Raw genomic sequence first — 25,656 nt, 5'->3', positions numbered from 1 at the left:
ATGAGACCCATGTTGCCTCTTTCTAGGATGCTCTGTCAGTACTCTGTGCCAATCAGGCTGTTGCGAGGTCATTAACAGGCCAATCAAAGGCTCATATGTGCCACCAGCTGGGGTTGTGGCTGTTGTAGGAAAGCCACCCAGTTGAGGCTGAGATGACAGGAGTGGATTTGTTAGGTGGGGGAGGATGCCCCCGCCCCCAACCCCTTCTCTTGCAGGATCACTCAATTCGGCACTGATTGCCTTTGAGCGAGGTACCTCCTCACCCAGAACACATGCACTCTTCACATGTTTGCTTGTTATGCTCCCCACGTGGGTAACAACCCTGAATGCTGCTAATTGCATTCCAGTGGCAGCCGGATGAGGCCATTATAACTGGGTAATAATTGTCCATTTAAAGGCTTCAGTTGTCAGCGTCTTGGGAGGTCATTTACAGGGCCATGTTGTTACTCAGAACAGAGGCAAAAAGGTGATGGGTTCTCTACTTGCCACCATCTCACTTGTTTAATGTTTTCCTTGTCTCCTGACTGGTCACAGGGGAGAGCACAAAGTAACACCCATCATATTAGACAATCAGACAGCAAAATCCCAAATGTTGAATCACACAACTGGACAAGGAGTGATGTTAAGAACATTTTAATAATTGGAAAAGAATTCTACAGCTTCTGTGTATTCTGTACAATATACTCTGATGTAAAATAATAAGAATGCCCAATGGGCATATTATATATAAAAAGTTAAATTGTCATCAGTAAGGAATTTCATTCTATTTTAGAGTTGTATAAACTCTAACAAGAAACAGATATTGTTAACAGCTAAAATGCATTTCCATTGAAGACTGCCAAAAGGCAATCATATTTTGTCATTAAAGTTTAAACACAGGCATGCAGAAAAAAAGCATTGGCTAGAAAAGTGCAGTCCAGTTAATGAAAAAAATTAAGTACAGGTGAGCAGTCACATTCGAAATAGGTTGGGCTGATATGAATCCTGTGTGTTTTACAGTCTTATGTCCATATGATTTTTATCAGTTAACTTTGCTTAGTATTAGATTCAACACAGCTGGGTGCTCAATGTTGTGAATAAATAGGGTGTTATAAAACAGAAATTGAACAATTACTGCAACTTCCCTCACGTTTCAGTGGTTAAGTCTGCTGCTTAGTGTCTCAGTGAGGCCTAAAGGCCACAAAACTCAAATTTAATTCTTCGTCTGTTTGAAGTTAGTTAATTTTACCTCAGGCCAGTGATCAGGAGCTAAATATCCTTAAATACTCCTAAGATAAAGTAAAAAAAAATCACTAAACTCCATAGTTCCAGGTTGCCTTTGCTGTTGGCAAATGACCATGCATAGGTGCTCAAGATTGAACAGACTTTGATGGCCCCATGACAGTATAATCTTCTCATAGTCACTGTGTTGACTGATATAAAGAATAACCACTGGAAAAACTGCAGTGAAACTCTACTGTAATCGGAGTCACTAGCTTCAGGGCAGAAGAGCAGTAAAGAAGTAAAATAATTCATGACTGTTTCAGTTCGAAACAAAATCGAAGACCTTGTGAACAATCAGATATAACCAGGGAATTTAGAAGTGTATGAGTTTGTTAGGAGTGTATTCTTGATCTGGCAAGGGTGTTGATTGGTTCAGTTTTACTCAAGGATTTATAATGTATTTGAAATATTCTGCACATTCCGCAATACAATGAAAGAATCACCTGGCAACAATTAAGCTTATGATGCACTTTAAACTAAAATAGGGGAGAGTTTGGCTTCTTAATTCAAAACGTTCTCTGAGAGTGAACAGCACAACTGTTTCCTGAGCTTGTACTGACAGTGAGTTCCCTGGAGACAGACCTCATAAAGCAGCATGGGGCCCAAAATTGGGCTGTGTCCAAACTCCAGATTAACACCACATCGGCACACTGAACTACAGCTTTAATGGGGTTCAGAGAGTGACAAAGATAATCAGGGCACATCTTTGAAAACAGTTAAATCCCCATGACATTGATTGTTTTTCAGAAAATGGCAAAAAACCCTGCATAGATCTTTGCATATTCCATCCCAGGTAATAGTAGCAGAAAAAACAGAGATGCTGAAGTATCTTACACATAGGATGGTAAATAAGAATGTATATATTACCTAGAAAACACAGGTTGATATGTGTTCCGACAGAAATAGGACCAGACTGAAGTAGATTTGAGATAATACACTGCTGAAGACGTCACATCTTCCTAATAATGAGCTGGCCCAATTTACTAGAATAAAAGCTTGGAAGGCAAAACCAGTATCGAAAAAATGTGGTAGTTTTAGAGAAGAGTATTTTAATTATACTAGTGGAAAGATACATACTAGTGGAAAGGCAGGGCAAACAAATCCATTCTCCCTGGCTGGCAAAGGAGATAGACATTCAGATAGATATAAGAAAATGTGCATATGACAAATATTAGGTGAAGACTGTTTAAGAATAAGGAGTAGCTAGGGGTGAAGTGTCCAGCTTTGTGTGTGTACCACTTTGGTGTTTCCTCGAAATAATCTCTCCTAGACTGTGGTATTTATGAAGTCACCACTCATTTCATCGTTAGAGAGGCTCAACTTAAAGTGCACAATCCACATGGTGCAGGATCAAACCATAACTTAGTTCCTACATAGAGTTGTTCTCTGAGCATGTGGCTTTTTGGAAAATCTGTAGGAGTGGGGACTTACTCATGGATACAGGTCCAAAGACATCAGGAAATGTACAGTGGCTCATCCAACATATACTGTAGAGTTTGGGTCACTTAACTGCCATCAGAAATGGGGATCCTGGCTGCTGTTCCTCCTTTAGGCCAAACTTAGTTATGGAACCTGGCAATCCTCGTAAGTTCTATTGCACAGCTACATGCTGCTAATGTATTTAGTAACTGAACAATAGAGAGACGTTTTAATTTAATGCTAATTTGGTGGATATTTGTACATTTACAAAGTATTTTAACAACTTGATTTTTGGCACTAATTTTTGTAGTCTGTAGTATGTACGACTGGAAGGGGTTTCGGCAGCAGAAGAAGAATAAAAATGTTGAGCTCCACCTACTGCAGTTTCTTATAAAATGGCTCCGTTCACTTCCAATGTTTATTGCTAAATATTTATTATCCACTTAGTCTATGGAATGTTGTTTTCATAAGAATACAATTGCGCATTAATGTTTATTTAGAACTCTCAGCTTTATCAGTTACTGATCTTTATTTTGTTATATTTCTATTTTGTTATGAAATTAACACGTTTCTGGCAATTTGATTTTAAACAGAAGGTGCAGTTTCATTAGTTTATATTCAATCTCTGGTTTGGCTGTACAGTGTGCTTCCTAAAGTTGTCTGATGCTTCCCCAGTATAGAAGATCTGGGTGACTTCAAATCAAAAGAGATGTGATACTTTGTCTCTGAGTTTAATCAGAAGGGTCATAAATTTTAATTCTTATGAGGTATTTAAATATGTATAGATAATCCATAATCCTATGTTTTAAAGTAGAATATTAGAAATAGGGACAGTAGGCTATTCAGCCCCTCCAGACTGCCCCATCATTCTGTATGATTTTGTCTGATCAGCCCCAGGCCGGATTCATACTAGCTCCTCATAGACCTCAATTCCTTGACATTTCAAAAATCTCTCTCCTCTTAAAATGCTTTGTGGTCTTGCTTCCACAACACTCTGGTGCAAATAATTCCAAACATTCACTAATGCTCTGAGAGAAGAAATTCCTTCCCATTTAAGTTTTACTTCTTCTATAACCATGTCTCCTGGTTCGAGATTACTCCATTAATAGTAACACCTCCTCAATCTTGTCAAGCCTCCTCAAATCATGTATATTTCATAAGATTACCTCTCATTCTTCTAAACTCTGATGAAGAAAGGTCTAATCTGTTTTCTTGATAAATCAATCACTTCAGCCCAGGAATTAGCCGAGTGAAAGCACAGCAAATACTGCAGATGCTGGAAATCTGAAACAAAAACAAATTGCTGGTCTAGCAGCATCTGTGGAGCAACAGAGTAATGTTTTGAGTCCTATACGACTTTTGTTCGAAACTGAATTAGCTTGAAAATGATGGTTTTCAAGTGGTGTTGACGGGGGCAGCGAGAGGAGCAAGTGGAACAGATTTCAGAGCAAAAGACAAATGGTGGTAAAGGAGAAACAGTGATGTAAAATGGGTGTAAATGAAGATGTGTAAAGGAGAAAATGATTCCTCTCTGCCGAGAACAAAATCAACAAGACACAAAGAAGAGAATACCCCGGGAGGACGAAGGATGTGAGAAAAATGAAGACATACTCTGAAGTTGTGGAATTTGAATGCTAGAAGGTGTAAAGTGCCTATGTGGAAAATGAGGTCCAGCTTGCTTTAAACTTCATTTTGAACCCTGTATCAGGTCCAGGACAGAAATATTAGCAGGAGATTAAATTGATTGAGTCAAAAGACAGGCAACTGAAAGGTCAGGGTTATTCCTGTAGAAAGAGTGGAAGTGTTTCACTAAGCAGTCACCTGGTTTGTGGATGGATCTCGTCAATGTAAGGGAGACTGCATTGTGAGCAGTATAGGCAGGTGACTAGATTGAAAGAAGTGCAAGCAAAACACAGCTTCGCTTGAACGGTGAGGAGGGAGGAGGTGAATGGGCAAGTGTTACACCATCAGCAATTGCATTGGAAGGTGCCATGAGGGAGTGAGGAAGTGTCAGGAATGACGGATGAGTGGATCAGGGTGTCAAGGAGGGAACGGTCTCTGTGGAATGCTGACAGTGGGGGTGGGGGTGGGGGGTGCAGGGGGAGGATAAGATATAGTTGGTGGTGGTACCTTTGCTGGATGTAGTGGAAATGGTGGAAGATGATGCTTTGAATGCAAAAACAGATGGGGTGGGAAAAAAATCAAGAGGAACCTGGGAGAGAGGGGAAGAAGTGAAGGTAGAAGTGTGACAGATTGGGCAGACATGGTTGAGGGATCTGCCAACCATGGTGGGGAAATCTTGGGTTGAGGGAAAACTAGGCTATGGTGGAGGGGGCCTGTTGGAAATTGGCACCAATGGAACTGATGCAATGGCGATAGAGAAATTGGGAAAATGGAATAGATTCCTTCCAGTCAGCAGAGTGAGGGAAGTGTGGTCAAGTTTAAGCTCTTTTGAATCTCTTCAGTTGAATGCTCCGCCAGTATATTTAGTTCAAACTACAACTCCAGTTATAGGTTTCACCAGAATACTGGTCTGGCATAGTTCAGTAACCCTCCAAGTTAAATACCATCTTGACTTGGCATCATATCCTGCTCCTTTACTGCTGCAGAGTTACAATCCTGGAACTCCCTTCCTAATACACTGTGAATGTCCTGGGTCTGGGAGATACTGTTCATTGCTCCTTATAGTTATCCTTTGTGAAGAGCTTAGATCAACTATATAACTGTGGTAACAGAATTACAGGGAGTGATTGAGGGCATGATTGTATCATTCAGGCTCCATTTTATTTTTGATATCCATCTCATCGTTTTGATGTATTGTGGTTTAGAGTTGTTATGGACAATATGGAGGTGGGCTAAATGGTTGGATTCATAATTGATATAAATATATGTTGTAAACCATTGTGTGCTGTACTCATTGCAAGATTGTGATATACCTGAGTTCTTATAATGAATTATGAACTCAGTAATAGATTGTGTAGTTATGCTGGAATCAAGAATTATAATTTGAGGATCATGAGGATCATTTTGGATCGTGTAACACAAGCCATTAAAGATGTGATTTTTTTTTGGCAATTATAACAAATCTCTGTGTGTGTGTGTGCTGTTGTTTACAGCAACAAAATGGAATAGATCAGGAAAGCAATCCCAACAGACTTTGGTGGAAGAGAGTTCAGATGGCCCTTGGAGTACATCTTTCAGGCGCTCCGAGTCTAGAAGGCAGCATTGTGGCCCAGTGGTTAGCACTGCTGTCTCATAGCACCAGAGTCCTGGGTTCAAATGAAGCCTCGGATGATTGGCTGTATGGAGTTTGCACATTTCTCCTCATGTCTGCATGGGTTTCTTCCAGGTGTTCCAATTTCCTTCCACAGTCCAAAGGTGTGCAGGTTAGGTGGATTGGCCACGCTGAATTGTCCATAATATCCAAGGATGTGTAGGCTAGGTGGGTTAGCCATGGGAAATGCAGAGTTACAGGGCTAGAATAGAGAGCTGGGTGTGGGTGGGATGGTCTTTGGAGGGTCAGTGTGGACTCGATGTGTTGAATGGCTTGCTTCTCACAACGTAGCGATACTATGATTCTATGGTCTATCTATACATTTCACCATCTAGGCATTCGCAGCGACAGTCTAGACTTCCTGACTCATGTAGCAACACCTCAGGCTGTTGGTAAAATGGCAGTTGTGTTGGACAGGGGCAGTCTCCCTCAGAGGGGAGAGTAAACCTATTTTCCTTGCCATGGTTGCTCTCCTGGAGCTGCACCTGGAAAAATTCTAGAAATCTTTGGAGGACATATTGCCTGACAACTTCGACACCCCAAAAGCACTGATGAAAACTAATGCACTGCCATGATGGTTGCAGCTGGAGTATAAATAGCAGACGTCTGGGGTCCCAGTACCGAACATAGCTGTAGGATACCCCCTGCTTGTGGGGTAATGGAAACTGCAATGCTGGATCGGATTGTGAGGGAGAAAGAGGAGCACTTTGTGCTTCCGAAGCAGCATGGAAGCAGCAGCAACAGTGGCTACATAAAGAAGAGCAGAGAGACCGTAGTCAGTAGTTTCTTAAACAATGTTCTGAAACATTGTGGGGAGAGCAGCTTCATGAAGAGAAGAGTGAACTAACATGAGAAGCGCAGCAAGGTTGGCAGACAAAAACCAACAGCAGGGAAGGAGGACAGCACACGCACTGTGAACCTGCAGGAGACAGGCAGTGCTGGTAGCTAGCAGCAGAGGAAGGGCCAACAAATGGAGAGTGGACCTGCGTGAGAAGGGCAGTTACAGTGGGATTTACAGTTTGTCAGCAGAGAGGGAGGGCTGCATACAGAGAGTAAACTTGTGTGAGAAGGGCCGCAATGGTGGGAAACAAAAACTGACAGCAAACAGTTCCTTTAATGTGTGTCTCTACAGGTCAGTGCCAAAGGGTGGGTACTTCTTCCATAATCTCTTTTGAGTGGCCAAATGGTTTGTTTCAGAGGATGATGTTACTGTTGAAGAACACATTTAAAAATTTCACGTTTAAGCTCTTTAACATCCAAATTAAATAACATGGAGGTGGTTCCACTGGCTATGTGTTGCAGCTGCAGAATGTAGGAAAAGTATTCGCCTGTGCAATCCTTGGTCATCATATCTTCAAAAAGTGTTGGCAACTCATAGAGCTTCAGCTCAAAGTTGATGAGCTGGAGTCCAATCTCAGACACATCCAGAGTTTAGAGAAGTACCTGAACACATCACTTAAATCAATTACATCGAATTACTAAATCACAGGTGGTCTATGCTCAGGGACAGATGGGTGACTGTGTACTGGGATCCAGAATTTAGGTACGGAGGAACCTCAGCCATCCTCCTTGGTACAACAGAAACAAGGCTCTTGTTCCTGTCTGGAAGAATACTCAGACCTTAAGGCGAATGAGCAAACTGATCACAATACTGTGGACCAGAGTGCCATTCAAGTGTACTTGAATAAAAAAAAAGTAGTAGTGAAAGGGGATAGCATAGTAAGGTCAAACAGACACATTTCTCTGCAGCAAAGGCGGAGAATCCTGAAGGTGATGTTGCTTATCTGGTGACAGATTCTGGAAATCTCCTCTGGGCTGGACAGCAACTTGCAGTGGAAGGGGCAGGATCAGTTGTTGTGGTTCACAAAAGTGCCATTGGTAGGACTGGGAAAGTCATTCTCCTGAAGAACTGTGAGTAGCTTGTGGATAAATTAGAACATAGAACATAGAGCATAGAAAAATACAGCGCAGTACAGGCCCTTCGGCCCTCAATGTTGCGCCGACCGAAGCCTACCTAACCTACACTAGCCCAATAACCTCCATATGCTTATCCAATGCCCGCTTAAATGACCATAAAGAGGGAGAGTCCACCACTGATACTGGCAGGGCATTCCATGAACTCACAACCCGCTGAGTAAAAAATCTACCCCTAACATCTGTCCTATACCAACCTCCCCTTAATTTAAAGCTGTGTCCCCTAGTAACAGCTGACTCCATAGGCGGAAAAAGGTTCTCACTGTCAACCCTATCTAAACCCCTAATTATCTTGTCCACCTCTATCAAATCTCCCCTAAACCTTCTTTTCTCCAATGAGAACAGCCCCAAGTGCCTCAGCCTTTCCTCATACGATCTTCCTACCATGCAAGGCAACATCCTGGTAAACCTCCTCTGCACCTGTTCCAGTGCCCCCACATCCTTCCTATAGTATGGTGACCAAAACTGTACACAATACTCCAGATAAGGCAGCACTAGAGTCTTATACAACTGCAACATGACCTCAGGACTCCAGAACTCAATTCCTCTATCAATAAAGCCCAGTACGCCATATGCCTTCTTCACAGAACTATTTACCTGGGTGGCAACTTTCAGAGATCTGTGTACATGGACACCAAGAACCCTCTGCTCATCCACACTACCAAGTAGCCTACCATTAGCCCAGTAATCCATCTTCTTGTCACTCCTACCAAAGTGAATGACTTCACACTTAGCTACATTGAACTCCATTTGCCACCTTTCTGCCCAGCTCTGCAACTTATCTATATCCTGCTGTAACCTGCCACATTCTTCTTCGCTGTCCACCACTCCACCGACTTTCGTATCATCCGCAAACTTGCTCACCCAGCCTTCAAGCCCCTCCTCCAGGTCATTTATAAAAATGACAAACAGCAATGGTCCCAAAACAGATCCTTGTGGAACACCGCTAGTAACTGCACTCCAAGATGAACCTTTACCATCAACTACTACCCTCTGTCTCCTTCCAGCCAGCCAATTCCTAATCCAAACCTCTAATGCACCCTCAATGCCATACCTCCGTAATTTTTGCAGTAGCCTACCATGGGGTACCTTATCGAACGCCTTGCTAAAATCCATATACACAACATCTACTGCTTTACCCTTGTCCACTTCCTTGGACACCTTCTCAAAGAACTCAATAAGGTTTGTGAGGCACGACCTGCCCTTCACAAAACCATGCTGACTATCCTTGATCACATTATTCCTATCCAGATATTCATAAATCCTATCCCTTACAATTCTCTCTAAGACTTTGCCCACAACTGAAGTGAGACTCACTGGCCTATAGTTACTCGGGCTGTCCCTACTCCCCTTCTTGAACAAGGCGACCACATTCGCTATCCTTCAGTCTTCTGGCACTATTCCTGTAGACAACGATGACATAAAAATCAAGGCCAATGGCTCCGCTATCTCCTCCCTAGCTTCCCAGAGGATCCTAGGATAAATGCCATCAGGCCCAGGGGACTTATCTATTTTCATCCTTTCCAGTATTCCCCAGACCTCTTCCCTACGTACCTCAAAGCCATCCATTCTAATCACTTGTGACTCAATATTCACATCAGCAACAATGTCCTGTTCCTGAGTGAATACTGACGAAAAGTATTGATTTAGTGTCTCACCAATCTCCTCTGCCTCCACGCACAACTTCCCACTACTATCCTTGACTGGACCGATACCTACCCTAGTCATCCTTTTATTCCTGACATACCTATAGAAAGCCTTTGGGTTTTCCCTAATCCTAACAACCAAGGACTTTTCATGTCCCCTTCTCGCTGCTCTTAGCTCTCTCTTTAGATCCTTCCTGGCTACCTTATAACTCTCAATCGCCCCAACTGAACCTTCATGCCTCATCTTTACATAGGCCGCCCTCTTCCCTTTTACAAGGGATTCCAATTCCTTATTAAACCACGGCTCCCTCACAAGACCCTTTCCTCCCTGCCTGACTGGTACATTCTTATCAAGGGCACCCAATAGCTGCTGCTTGAACAAGCTCCACATATCATTTGTGTCCTTCCCTTGAAGCCTATTTTTCCAATCCACACATCCTAAATCAAGCCTCACCGCATCATAATTTCCCTGCCCCCAGCTATAACTCCTGCCCTGCAGTGCACACTTATCCCTCTCCATCACTAGAGTAAAAGTCACCGAGTTGTGGTCACTGTCCCTGAAGTGCTCACCTACCTCCAAGTCTAACACCTGGCCTGGTTCATTACCTAGAACCAAATCCAGTATGGTCTCACCTCTTGTTGAGCAGAACCACAAGGATAAAAAAATTCCAGTTACTCCCTGAGCCATGTGCAATTTGGCATTGGATGCATAGGGTTAGAGAGGGAAATATGTGGCTCAAAGATTGGCATGGGAAAATGGGTTCTAATCAATTGGGCACTGGCACCAGGAAGGAAAAATGGTTTCATTTGGGACAGGCTTCATTAGTATCATTTAGGACCAATGTACTGACTAAGCATATAACTGGGATTGTAAGTAATTAAAATAATTAGTGGGCGCAAGAGTTCAGTTGACAGGAGTTTAAGAAATCAAAAAGGAACAAGAGGGTAGAGGTGCAGGGAGTGAAAAGATGAAAAATAACCATAGGAATATATGCAGAAGACTATACAGAAGTTTGAGCCAGAGTGAGTTATAATAGTTAACAACTCCAAGCTTAAGGTTCTTTATCTGATTGCATCAGCATTTGGAACAAATCAAAATAAATAACTGACTTTTTCACACAGAGGTTGGTACGGGTATGGAATGAGTTGCCAGAGGAAGTGGTGGAGGCTGGTACAATTGCAACATTTAAGAGGCATTTGGATGGGTATATGAATGGGAAGGGTTTGGAGGGATGTGGACCAGTTGCCGGCAGATGGGACTAGATTGGGTTGGAATATCTGGTCGGCATGGACGGGTTGGACCGAAGGGTCTGTTTCCATCCTGTACATCTCTATGACTTTATGACTTGAGATCTGATATGGAGATGTGGTTGACAGGATGACAAAGACTCAGATCTCTATATTCAATGATATTTAATGTTCTGAAAAAAATCTGCAAAAGGTAAAAGGAATTAGGATAGCATTGTCAATTAAGGAAGGTATTGATGCAGTTGTAAGTAGTGATAAGTTGTATGTGGAATCAGTTTAGGTTGAAATTAAAAACAGAAAAGGAATGAAATTGTCGGTGGGAGTTATCTATAGGCCTCCAAATAGTTGTCACGCTTTAGGACAGAAAAAAATAAATTGGGAAATAATTGAAGGGGGCTATGATTGTTGTGAGTAATATATATCTGTACAATTGCTAACCAAAGGACCATTGCAGCTAGAATTAAAGTGTTTTGGGCCCAGAGAGACAAGCGCAAGGTAGAGGACGGCGTATCTTTATGGGGAGCGAGAGTGATTGTCCTGAACAAAGGTCACTGTCAAATATGGGCTGAACTCCACCATACCCATTAGGGATATCCAAAATGAAAATGTTGGTGAGAGTTGGTGGCCAGGCATGGGCACATACATAGTCACGTTGGTGGGACAGTGACCAAAGTGTCAACAAGGACAAAAATTACCGCCAGCAACATCCCCACATCAGTCAGAGTAGCAAGATAAATCTTTGACTCAGTTGCATGTTTAGTATGCAGGTCCTTTCATGGGTTCAATGTTTTTAGTCATTATAGATGCCTACTCAAAGTGGTTGGATGTAGACAGAGTCCATTTACCAAACACTGTCGTGACAATAGAAAAAATTACTTTTGATTTTGATTTTATTGTCATGTCTTTTGTGACACACTGAGTTGCTGAGGTATTGGTCACAGATAACAGCCCATCGTTTACCAACAGGGACTTGAGTTGCTTCTTAAAGTTAAATGGGATTCAACGTATTATAACAGTTCTTTACCACCAAAGGCCTGGCAGAAAGAGAAGTCCAAATTTTGAAAGCTAGAGTGAAGAAACACTCTACCTTACTAGATAGCAAGTAGTCACGGCTCTTGTTTGATTATAGGACCATCCCACAGGCATAGCATTGGTAGAGTTGCTAATAGGTAGAAGATGCCACACCACCCACTCTGTACTACATCCTCAGGAGAATTCATACTCTCAACAAACAATATTTCAATTCCATCTCAAACATCAAAAACTGTAAGTACAACAAACTTTTATCTACCCAGCTCCATAACCAGCGCACCTCAAACATTCCAGAAGATTCCCCTGGCCTCACAATCTACTCAGACGCCATTAGCCATGCAGCTGATGCAGCTGCCACCCCCACACTGATTGATGATGTCACTTCTGCCCCCATCATGGTCACTCCCACAACCACTTCCACCCCTCACAATTCCTCATGGATCACACGTGACATCACTTCCGCCCTTCACATCATCGCTGATGCCACATGCTCAGTGACTTCTGCCACCCCTACTGCCGTGGTCACCACCACTTCCGCCCCCACCAGCGCCACTCACCTGCATTCTGCTGACACGCCCCCCCCACAGATCCCACTGTCACTATCCCCACCCCGAAGAACCCCGAGGGGAACACTATCCCTGCTCATGACTCCAACCCATTCCCCCCACCATCACACCCACTCCAGTTACAGATTCCACCCCCACTCCCAGCTCTACACACACACCAGATCCCAGCTCCCAGCCCTGCCGAGTTTTCACCATCCTCCCAGACCTTCCCCTCACTGAGGACAAATGATCAGTCCTCAGCAAAGGACTCACCTTCATCCCCCTCCATCCACGCATCAATGAATTTAATACACGCTGTGACGTCGAACAGTTCTTCCGTCGCCTCCGCCTCTGAGCTTACTTTCACAATCAGGATTCCCGCCCACCTTCCGAGGACCCCTTCGCCCACCTCCAACACACTGCATCCACCTGGACACCCCGCGCTGGCCTATTACCTGCCCTCGACCTCTTCATTTCCAACTGCCGCCAGGACATTAACTGCCTCAACCTGTCTACCCCCCTCCCCCACTCCAAACTCTCACCCTCACAACGCGCAGCCCTCCAATCCCTCTGCTCCAATCCCAACCTCACCATCAAGCCAGCGGATTAAGGGGGCGCAGTGGTAGTCTGGCGCACTGACCTTTATACCGCTGAAGCCAAACGCCAACTCGAGGACACCTCTTCCTACTGCTCCCTCGACCATGACCCCAACCCCCATCACCAAACCATCATCTCCCAGACCATACAGAACCTCATCACCTCAGGAGATCTTCCACCCACAGCTTCCAACCTCATAGTCTGGGAACCCCGCACTGCCCGGTTCTACCTCCTTCCCAAGATCCACAAGCCTGACCACCCTGGCCGACCCATTGCCCATTGTCTCAGCATGCTCCTGCCCCACTGAACTCATCTCTACCTACCTCGACACTGTCCTATCCCCCCTAGTCCAGGAACTCCCCACATACGTTCGAGACACCACCCACGCCCTCCACTTCCTCCAAGACTTCCGTTTCCCTGGCCCCCAATGCCTCATCTTCACCATGGATATCCAATCCCTCTACACCTCCATCCGCCATGACCAAGGCCTCCAAGCCCTCCGTTTTTTCCTCTCCAGACGTCCCCAACAGTACCCTTCCACCGACACGCTCATTCGTTTGGCCGAACTGGTCCTCACCCTTAACAATTTCTCCTTTGACTCCTTCCACTTCCTCCAGACCAAAGGGGTAGCCATGGGCACACGTATGGGCCCCAGCTATGCTGTCTCTTTGTTGGCTACGTAGAGCAGTTGATCTTCCGTCGACATTTCCACCACCTCCCAACAGACCCCACCATCAGGAATATATTTCCCTTCCCATCCCTTTCCGCCTTCAGCAAAGACCGTTCCCTCCGTGACTACCTGGTCAGGTCCACGCCCCCCTACAACCCACCCTCCCATCCTGGCACTTTCCCCTGCCAGCGCAGGAACTGTAAAACCTGCGCCCACACCTCCTCCCTCACCTCTATCCAAGGCCCTAAAGCAGCCTTCCACATCCATCAAAGTTTTACTTGCACATCCACTAATATCATTTATTGTATCCATTGCTCCCGATGCGGTCTCCTCTATATTGGGGAGACTGGGTGCCTCCTAGCAGAGCGCTTTAGGGAACATCTCCGGGACACCCGCACCAATCAACCACACTGCCCTGTGGCCCAACATTTCAACTCCCCCTCCCAATCTGCTGAGGACAAGGAGGTCCTGGGCCTCCTTCACCGCCGCTCCCTCACCACCAGATGCCTCGAGGAAGAACGCCTCATCTTCCGCCTCGGAACACTTCAACCCCAGGGCATCAATGTGGACTTCAACAGTTTCCTCATTTCCCCTTCCCCCACCTCACCCTAGTTCCAAACTTCCAGCTCAGCACTGTACCCATGACTTGTCCGGACTTGTCCTACCTGCCTATCTCCTTTTCCACCTATCTCCTCCCTGACCTATCACCTTCATCTCCTCCCCCACTCACCCATTGTACTCTATGATACTTTCTGCCCACCCCCACCCTCCTCTAGCTTATCTCTCCACGCTTCAGGCTCACTGCCTTTATTCCTGATGAAGGGCTTTTGCTCGAAATGTCAATTTCGAAGCTCCTTGGATGCTGCCTGAACTGCTGTGCTCTTCCAGCACCACTAATCCAGAATCTGGTTTCCAGCATCTGCAGTCATTGTTTTTACCTCACAGACGCCACACCAGGCCAAGCCTTACTGGACCTGGGGTGGTGAGGAAACAGTGAAATAGCATCAGGAACTCCAATGCCAAACTCAAGACTCTGCTGGGTGAGACAGACAGTTTGATACAGGGGACAAAGCTTGGTGCAAGAATCATAGAATTGGCCCCACATGAGTAACAGACATGATCGACATGAGATCAGGACCAGTGACTTATAAAGATCGGATCGGTGTGACTGTCCTGAATAAGCAAATTGACCATTTGAAAACTGCAAATTCGCAGACTGTATAGGAGCAAAACTTGCACTGTCCCTCAGAGCCTTCAGAAATACTTCAGGGACCTGCTGATTCACCTTCTCCATCAAACATTGTTCAGGTTTCTGAATCAGAGATGCACATGATGGAAGAAGCTGCCTCAATGCGTCCATCTCTTGGTGAAAGGAGTGAAGGTCCACTGACGCTTTCCATGTGATAGAGGTGAGCTCCAGTTCGTTACATGTCTCCTGTTGAATTCCGACTTTGTGGAACCTGACTCGGCCTTAAAATACCCCAGGAGGCTTTCAAAGGAAACACCCTGTGTCCATGGACGCAATGGAGAGGGATTGGAATAAGTCAGCCAGCTGGACCTCTTTGGATCTGAGGTCCCTGATTGGACCAGATTAACAGCCTCAATCAGGGAGATTGGGCAGACATAAACGGATGAACGTTAGGGACATTGAGTGCCGGAATGCCTGACTCAGTGAGAGGTAGTGCTATTGTCAAGGGCAATGTATTTGTGAACAAAGGGTGATTGGTGATAAGATGCTGGCCTCTGAAGAGTTATTTCACCAATGAAAACAGATAAACAAGATACTAATGGAAGGAAAGACCTTGTAATATTCTCTATCACTGGGGACAAATATTTGACAAACTAAGGGGAATAATGGCAAACAAGTTGCCAGGTTCCGATGGCCTGCACCATGAGTTTTCAAGGATATCGCTGCAAAGATAGTGAAGTCACTGGTCAAAATATTCTAAAGCTCACTGGGATCCCAATCCCAAAGGGTCCCAGTGGATTGGAAAACTGTTAATGCAATGCCCTGCTTAAGAGGAGAGGGAGATAGAAAGCAGGGAACTATAACTCAGTTATTCTAGCGTTTGTTGGGAAAATGCAAAGGTCATTAAGGAAGAGATAGGACATTTATAAAAGGTTTATGCAATCAGAGTCACTATGGTTTTGTCAAAGGAAAATCATGTTTGGCAAATTTGTTAAAGTTCTTTGAGGATATAACAAGCAGAGTTGATGAAAGGGAACCAGTAAATGTAGTGTATTTGGATTTCCAGAAAACATTTGATAAGGTGGCACATACAAGTTAAGATATCATGATATTGGGGGTAATGTATTAACATTGATTGAGGAGTAAATAACATACAGAAGACAGACAATTGGGATTAATTGGTCTTATTCAGGTTTGAAAGATGTGACTACTGTAGTGCCAAAAAAATCAGTCCTACGCCTTTACTATCTACATTATTTACTATCTACATGAATGACTTGGAGGAGGGAGCGCAGTGTGATGTATCTAAATTTGCTGATGATACAAAAGTAAGTGGGAGGCCATGCTGGAATGAGAACACAAAGAATCTGCAAGAGAATACAGACAGTGAATGGGCAAAAAAAATCTTGGCAGATGGAGTTTAAAGGTTTGTTCAGAAGTAACAAATGGAGAGAGGAAAAGTGCATGAAATGCAAAATGTTAGCATGCAAGTACAAGTAATTAAGAAGGCAAATTGACAGATAGTCTTTATTGCTAAGGGATTGATGTTTAAAAGTAGGGAAGTCTTGTTACAGTTGTACAGGGTTTGATGAGGTCACATGCAATATTATATACAGTTTTGGTCCTGGTAGTTAATGAAGGATATAATGGCATTGGATGTGATTCAAAAGAGATTCACAAGACTGATTGCTGGGTTGAAACCTATGAAGAATGCTAAGCAGATTAGATTTTTAAAGTTAGAAGAATGAGGGGTGATCTTATTGAAACATACAAAACTCTGATGGGACTTGACAGGGTGTTGAGGTGATATTTCCACCAGAGGAGGAATCTCAAACTAGAACACACAGTTACAGAATAAAGGGTCACACTATTTAAAACCAAGATGCAAAGGAATTCCTTTTCCCAGTGGATAGTAAATATCTGGAAGTTTCTATCTCGCAGAATTCTGAATGCTGGATCAGTATTTAAAAAGTAGATATGAAGAGTTTTGAAATACCAGGGAGTTGAGGCATATCTTCAAGAGCTGGTATGAAAGAGACATTGAGACCTGGGGCAGGCCTGAAGAGTTGAATGGTCTATTCCTGCTCCTAGTTCTTATGTTCTCATGCAGCATTACATTTTGATATACAAGTGTATGAACGGAGTTGGCCACTAATTCTCCGTTAGAAAGGATTGGCTCAAGGCTGTGCGCAAAGCTTTGTGCCAAGTCGAGCTGAATTGTTCCATGCTCCTTGTTATTGGCTGGAGATTTTTCATCAGGTTTTGCAATAAACCAAACATTTTGTTGTCAAGATTAGAGTAGTGCTGGAAAAGCACAGCAGGTCGGGCAGCATCTGAGGAGCAAGAAAATCGACATTTCGGGCAAAAGTCCTTCATCAGATTTTTGTGCTCATCAGATGCTGTGCCTTTCCAGCACTACTCTAGTCTTGGATCTAATCTTCAGCATCTGCAGTACTCACTTTCACCAAACATTTTGTTGTGCATGTTTGGCAATGTTTTTTTCTTTTGTAAGGAACCCATTTAAGTCCTGATCTGTTTCCTCTGCAGTAGAATCCACATATAAACATGCTGTCCAAACAACTAGTACATGTGCAATGCATGGCTCCTTCAATGACTGCAATTTAGTCAATCCCAATGCCTCAGCTCCCACCTGTAATCTGTTCTTTAGGGTATGCACCATTTACTGTCCTAGTTGATGGTTTAAATGTGAAATCAAGTGAGAACACTGTTTACATAAGCACACCTTTCTTCCTGTACCTTCAATCCCTCAACAGGTTGGACCTTAAGTATCTGAAAATAGGAAGTCTCAAGGGTAAGGCATAGTGCAGCAAGGGATGAGCAAGTAAGAGCAGGGGATGAAGTGGCATTAGGATGTGAGAATGAGGGTTAGGTCTGAGATTACAATTTTTTTTCCTGGTTTCAGTTCTGCTGGTGGCCACAGTCCTAGGCTTTGATGGCAGCATTTCTCCTGCAAAAGCATTCAGAATACACTGGGTTACCAGGCCTCCTTCTACAAGTTTCTGCTGTCACTGGTTATGTGCCACTTTGTCCTCCAAATGAGAGGGAATCATCAATGAACAAAATACACTGTGGTTATGTGATGTTGCTGTTATGATTGAATACCAGCAGATGTTTGCAAGCTGCAAGATGTGGGTGTGAAAATTATCATGCTGCACATATATGAGAGTGATATGAAGTGTATTAATGTGAGGTGTGAGCCTAACTGATTGGAATTGCTGGTGTGCTGAAGTGAGCTGAGACTACTAGTGTAGTTCAGATGATATAGCATCCACGAACCTTGACCACACATATAAGGTCACATAGAAGGATAATGTCTTTTTATTCTATATTTTTAGAACTCTGGACTTAAGTGATCACAGACTGTCTTAAAGAAATGTGACAAGAGTGGTTGCAATTTGAATAGCACATATCTGGACACCTGTGTCAAGATTTGAGTAAACAGTACTTGCAAAGGTGCAGACAGTTTAGAGCTGTGAGGTTGTACTGAGGCAGCTTTTGCTGACAAGAAGTTGATTGATAACTGGTCATTAGTCCATAGACCATGAAAGAGACCTTTTTGACACCAAAGGCTGTGTGATTGGTTCACACTGAAAAGCTTAAAGCAGGGAACCAAGAGAGAACATTTCAGTTCCTCCCCAGCTCAGGAGTGATCTGTGCTCTCTGCTCTAAAAGCTCACTGAACCTGAAGAAAACCAGATTATCCTTACTGCAACAGTTGTTCAAAACTGCGACTTTAAACTGATAAGCCAGAGATTTGTTTTATAAGGGAACCACCCACCTTGTGTCAAAAACCGCAAGTGCTGGATATCAGAGCTCTGATGAAGAATCATCTAGACACAAAGCATCAGCTTGCTGTTTCTCCAGGGACACTGTCTGACCGGCTGTGATCTCCAGCATTTGCTGTTTGCAGATCAGATTGCAGGATCTGCAGTGATTTGTTCCTACCCGCCTTATGTCTCTTAGCAACCAGTAAAAACATCTGGAGAAAGACAACTAAAGCAATGTGGTGGCCGACAGAAGAGTCATAAAGATCATTTTAGCATCTGTAACAAAGACAACTGAACTCTGTACCCTCTGCTCATAACCTATTGTCTGTTTGTTTATCTGTGGGTGTGTGTAAGGATGAGTTTATAAAATTTCATTGGCATGAAGGAGATTGAGGGGTGACCATATAGAGGTTTAGGAAATCATGAGGGGCAGAGGTAGGGTAAATAGATAAGGTATTTTCCCTGGGGTGGGGAGTTCTAAGCTAGGCAGCATATTTTTAAGATGAAAGGAGAAAAATTTAACAGGGACTTGAGAGGCAACTTTTTCACACAGAGGGTGGTTCACATGTGGAATGAACTGTCGGAGGAAGTGGTAAATATGGGTACATTACAAAATTTAAAAGACAATTGAATAAGGAAGGTTTAGAAGGATATGGGCTAAGCACCAATACATGGGGCTAGTTTAGTTTGGGATGGACCAACAGGGCCAAAGGGTCTGTTTCTGTGCTGAATGACTCTATTTCTCTATAATGATAAGAGTTTTAATTAGTAGTATTATATACCGGTTTATAACTATTTACCTATAGCTAGAGTCTAATCACTTTTAATAGTGATTCCTGTTCAGTACAGAAACCAGATCCATGCCTTTTATCAATCTAGGTCTGAAAGACGGATAAATTGGGGAATGTTGTAAACTTTTCAAATACTTGGCTTTTGTGACGACCCTGGGAATAGCAGTGAGTTGTAGCACACTGAGCTGCTTGCAGTAGTGTATCTTGGTCCTTATTGCTTGACTTTCACAGCCATCTACCTCACTACTTTTTGACCATATGTCTGGACTGTCTCCTCACCCCACCCACATAAGTTTTTCATGAAGACTTTCAGTGCAGTGGACTCTTTCCCAGGCCAAACTACCTTCAAATATACCTCCTAAAATCTGCTCCAGCCACAGCACACTCTCAGTTCAAAAAGTGCTGGCTAACTTTAAATGTTACAGCCTGTCTATAAATCACACCAGCCATTCACTGTGCTGGCCTCCTTCTGATGCATCCAGCCAATAAACAACATGTTTGATATTGGCCTGACACTGAGATGGCTTAAATATGTAGTCAGCAGGTGCAGATTAGTTGTGCATTGTGACCCCAACCACCATTTACATACAACAACCAACTCAGTGGATGGGACCACAATGACAACTCAGTCTTGCAAAGCCAGCTGATGCAACTGCTCCAAACAGGTACTAGTTTTGCCTAGTGTCAGAATGCCCAAAAAAACGAGAAATTATTTAAAAACACGGGCTCCACAGCCATACTCCCTGTAATTTATCTATTCCGTTGGGCTGATTTGTCATGTGTGTATGTATGTGTGTGTGTGTGTGTGTCATGTGTGTGTGTGTGTTGCTCTGATTTCACTGAATATGTCACTCACACAAACCAAAGGAGGAAGTGAGGGCTGCCGATGCTGGAGATCGGATTTGAAGCAAAGCGTAGCATACCTATTGCATGGCTTCATGTGCTGTACCCACTGACAGCAGGCTACATGCCACCAGCAGAATCTTTGGAAACTCGAGCTTATTACTGCATTTTTAGAAACAAAATCAATGCAACAAGTGCTGTTGTAAGACTACATTACTGAAATGAACACATTTCCTTGCAGGGCCAAACCAGTTGTACTTCCTTTTTCTTCTCTGGTCAGTCCAAGGAAAATGTTAGCTCCATCGCTGCTGGAGAGGCATGGTCCTCACTCACCTCAGCCATCCAACAACCAACTCAGTGGAGGGGACCACAAGTACAACTCCGTCTTCCCAAGCCAGCTGATGCAACCCTTCCAAGCAGGTACTTTGAAACATTTTTTTGGGAAATCATAGGGGAAACACAAGCATGGAACAGAAGATGCAAGCACTCATACTTCTTAAAATTTTGGTATAAGCAACAAATTTAACTTTAGTAAACTAAATTATAATGATCCTGTAGAACAAACCTTTCTGAGGATTTCATTTTGTTTTCAGAAATTTGATGCTTGTAAATTGTAACATTTAATCGAATTTCGGTGTTAATAAAATTGTCTGTAATGTTCGAATAGGCAGAGAGCTGTCTAGTGTGATGTTGAGTCAAAGAAGTGAAGCAGGTTCCAAATTGATTCTACTTATTTGGAGTGGGCATGCTGCAATCAGTTTCAGCCAATTAATGAGTAAAAAGAAAAATGTTAATGAGAGAGAAGAAAAATCAATGATCCCATTCACAGTCGATGTGTACCATGTGGCAGAAGTTTGCATCAGGATAGGACACTGCCCTTCGTCAAAAAGTCTGCTGACACTCTTGAAGTAGTCAGATGTCTACGGTGATCATTTCACTGAGGTATAAGGGTGGCCTGTTCCTCTGAAGCTACGGTACAGCATGAGCTACTTTCTGCGGAAGAAAGAGAGAAAATTGGGGAGGGGTGGGCAGCACAGAAAAGCAAAGGAAACTTCAGCCACTTACAGGAACAACCCAGTAAATCGTAACACCAGAAATGGAGTTGACCTTGGTGTTTCCAGGGCTGGCAAAGGGAAAAGTCTGTCAGGTGTTTGATTTTGATCACAAAACTGTAGATCATAATTGAAACCAAATTTACAAATTGTTTTTATCACAGCTCATTATTGGACAAATCAGATCCCAGATTGAAATCTGACTTGATAGATCATATTTTGTTCTTTTCTAATTTACCTTTTAAGATGAAAGGAAAAAAAAAACAAAATTACATAACTTGAACAATGCTAAAGTATACGGTAAAATATAATATTTGATTCTCTCCACAGCATTCCTTTATAGATAGGAATAGATAACCTTAGTGCAAGAGTCTAGTTGGAAAGTTCCAGAAAAAATATTTAGTTAGAACTCTGAAGGGGGATCTCTCAAACAGCAGAGAGATTTCCCTTCTGTATCACATCTATTGATAATGACTTAACTGTTGGTTTCAATTCCCAATCTTGACAACCTTTTCCTTGGGTATTCACATAACAGAGCTTAGATTTTCTCAGCTTCAAATAACCCCTTCAGAGTTTGAATTAAACACTTCCATGGAACTTCTGAACTAAACCCTTGCACTGAGGTAATCTATTTTTAGCTTTTCTAAACAAACGTCTTGCTCCAGGAAAATTGTGTTCTCACATCTAACGTTAACCAGAACTTCTGCAAACTGAAACTTAAAGCATTCCAAACTATGGTTATTTTCCCAAATCAAAAAACAAATTAACTCTTGATCCTTTTAACTGAAAGCAGGCTAATATTCATCAATGTTTACTCTGTCTGGTCATAAAATTCTTCCAAAGCAAAACAAAATCCTATTAACACGATAGGTATGCTCTCTCCCATACTGATTTTAAATAAAACCATGCTTTAGAAATATGGATAAGTTAGTCAGTAGACCCCCACATACACTGAGACCAAAATCTACATGTCACTAGTGCAAAATCCAAACTCTAACATATCTATATATCACACACATACATTACAACCATATAACATGCCACAGAATTGGGTAATGCTCTGTAGGGGAATAATCTCTTGACATTTAATTATTGGCTCATCCTTGAAGAACAGATAAGACCCATGCAAGTTTTCATGGGTTGCCTGTGCCTTTAAGTGAAGCCCAGCAAGTATCAGCATCTTAGGAAAGTAGACACTTCACACACTTGAAAGTATGCAACATGAAATTCTTTTAAAAAAACTTAAAACACAAAGGTTAAAAGAATGGAGCATGACCATCATGTCCCATTGTTACTGTTAAAAGTTCAGGATCAGTCAACTGTCTCTGTCCAGATGAACCAACACTGAAATGAGTGGAATAAACTATAAACCACGAAAGGAAGTGAGTTTCCTATTATTCAACAGGAACCTAATAGAGTGGTTTCTGAACAGTATATAAAGAAAGTATTATTGGACAAGACTTACTGGGGTTTGGGAGGGAGAGAAAGAAAGAAGTGTTCAGCCTCTCTGTTCAATTTTTGTTCAGTTTAATTACTGATGTTATTTTGTTATGTGTTATTAGAATGTGGTTTGTCAGTCAAGATTCAAATGTTGCTTGTTTGAAATCAAAGAAATTTTCAGTTAATCCACCAGTAATTATCTACTAACGGTCTCGCGAATGGGATTATTTGTGTGTACAACATTCATTTGAAATTAAAGTCTAACTTCATGGAAGAATTTAAATTATGGCACAAAACTACACAGGCATGTGGACAATGATCTTAAATTACAAGTTAGTATTCAGTGAACACATTACCTTGCTCTAAGTGAAATGCAACAAATGATTGGGGTCAGAACTGTTCATGCGTACTGGATGCTTATGCGGTCTATGTTGCATTTCTATGTATCCTTTTCGCTTTATCCCTCATGCAAGCATTTTATCTCATATAACAATGTACTTAATTCATAGAATTTGTGAACATATTCTTTTTGTGGTACATATTTATGTACAATGAAGAGTGCAAGGGAGCACACCAGGAACAGCATCAGGCATACTTACAAATGAGGAGCCAACCTGGTGAAGCTACAACAGAAGAGTGCCTATGTATCAACAGCTTGAGCAATAAGTTACAGAAAGGGCTAAGTGATTCCACAATGAATGGATCAGATCAGATCTGTCGTCCTGCCACATCACCTATAGTAACCAGTTCACTGCAGGCGATGAAAATATTTCCATCCTCAATGATAGTGACCCAGTGCATCAGTAAAAGATAAAGCTGAAGCATTTGCGACTGTTGGCAAAGGGGATGATCCATCTCAGCCTCCTGCAGAGGTCCTCAACATGACAGAACATAGAACAGTGCAGTACAGGTCCTTCGGCTCTCGATATTGCGCTGACCTCTCATACCAATCTGAAGCCCATCTAACCTACAATATTCCATGTACGTCCATGTGCTTGTCCAATGATGGCTTAAATGTACTTAAAGTTGGCGAATCTACTACCGTTGCAGGTAAAGCATTCCATACCCTTACTACTCTCTGAGTAAAGAAACTACCTCTGACATCTGTCCTATATCTATCACCCCTCAATTTAAAGCTATGCCCCGCCATGCTCGCCGTCACCATACTTAGAAAAACGTTCTTCCTGTCCACCCTATCGAACCCTCTGATTATCTTATATGTCTCTATTAAGTCACCTCTCAACCTTCTTCTCTCCAACGAAAACAGCCTCAAGTTCCTCAGCCTTTCCTCGTAAGACCTTCCCTCCATACCAGGCAACATCCTAGTAAATCTCCTCTGCACCCTTTCCAACCTCATGGTTCTGGAACTCGATTCCTCTATTAATAAAAGCTAAAACACTGTATGCCTTCTTAACAACCCTGTAAACCTGGGTGGCAACTTTCAAGGATCTGTGTACCTGGACACCGAGATCTCTCTGCTCATCTACACTACCAAGAATCTTACCATTAACCCAGTACTTTGCATTCCGGTTACTCCGACCAAAGTGAATCACCTCACACTTGTCCGCATTAAACTCCATTTGCCACCTCTCAGCCCAGCTCTGCAGCTTATCGATATGTCTCTGTAACCCACAACATCCTTTGTCACTATCCACAACTCCACCGACCTTAGTGTTGCCTGCAAATTTACGAACCCACCCTTCTACGCCGTCATCCAGGTCATTTATAAAAATGACAAACAGCAGTGACCCCAACATTGACCCTTGCGGTACACCACTAGTAACTGGACTCCAGGATGAACATTTCCCATCGACCACGACCCTCTGTCTTCTTTCCACAAGCCAATAACTATCCAAACTGCTATATCTCCCACAATCCCATTCCTCCGCATTTTGTACAATAGCCTACTGTGGGGAACCTTATCGAACGCCTTGCTGAAATCCATATACACCACATCAGCTAGTTTACTCTCATCTACCTGTTTGGTCACCTTCTCAAAGAACTCAATAAAGTTTGTGAGGAATGAGCTACCCTTCACAAAACCATGCTGACTATCCCTAATCAAATTATTCTTTTCCAGCAGATTATAAATCCTATCTCATAACTTTTTCCAACACTTTACCAACAACTGAAGTAAGGCTCACTGGTCTATAATTACCAGGGTTGTCTCTACTCCCCTTCTTGAACAGGGGAACCACATTTGCTATCCTCCAGTCTTCTGGCACTATTCCTGTAGATAATGACGATTTAAAGATCAATGCCAAAGGCTTGGCAATCTTCTCCCTGGTTTCCCAGAGGATCCTAGGATAAATCCCATCCGGCCCAGGGGACTTATCTATTTTCACACTCTGCAGGATTTCTAATACCTCTTCCTTGTGAACCTCAATCCCACCTAATCTAGTAGCCTGTATCTCAGTATTCTTCTTGACAACATTGTCATTTTCTAGAATGAATGCTGTTGAAAAATATTCATTTAGTGCTTCCCCTATCTACTCTGACTCCACACACAACTTCCCACTACTATCCTTGATTGGCCCTAATCTTACTCTCATCATTCTTTTATCCCTTAAATACTTATAGAAAGCCTTAGGGTTTACCCTGATCCTAACCACCAACAACTTCTCATGTCTCCTCCTGGCTCTTCTGAGCTCTGTCTTGAGGTCTTTCCTGGCAATCTTGTAACCCTCAAGTGCCCTAACTGAGCCTTCACATCCCATCCTAACATAAGCCTTCTTCTTCATCTTGACCAGAGATTCCACTTCCTTCGTAAACCAGCTTCCTCCCTGCCTGACAGGTACATACTTATCTCGGACATACAGGAGCTTTTCTTTGAATAAGCTCCACATTTCTAATGTGCCCTTCCCCTGCAGTTTCCTTCTCCATGC

General features: G+C 42.9%; 1 protein-coding gene across 1 annotated transcript in view; it reads left to right on the top strand.

Annotated features, from left to right (window-relative positions):
• The window catches only part of glis1a (GLIS family zinc finger 1a), a 393,292-nt gene that overhangs the window by 346,414 nt on the left and 21,222 nt on the right, over positions 1 to 25,656 (top strand). The window contains exon 9 of the mRNA XM_072573722.1: positions 20,521 to 20,699. Coding sequence (XP_072429823.1) covers positions 20,521 to 20,699 — 179 coding nt within the window. The remainder of the gene's footprint in view (positions 1 to 20,520; positions 20,700 to 25,656) is intronic.

The sequence above is a fragment of the Chiloscyllium punctatum genome, chromosome 7, assembly GCF_047496795.1.
Source record: "Chiloscyllium punctatum isolate Juve2018m chromosome 7, sChiPun1.3, whole genome shotgun sequence".
Classification (NCBI taxonomy): domain Eukaryota; kingdom Metazoa; phylum Chordata; class Chondrichthyes; order Orectolobiformes; family Hemiscylliidae; genus Chiloscyllium; species Chiloscyllium punctatum.
The sequence above is the reverse complement of the archived record's forward strand: the minus strand, read 5'-3'. Positions and strand labels throughout refer to the sequence as shown.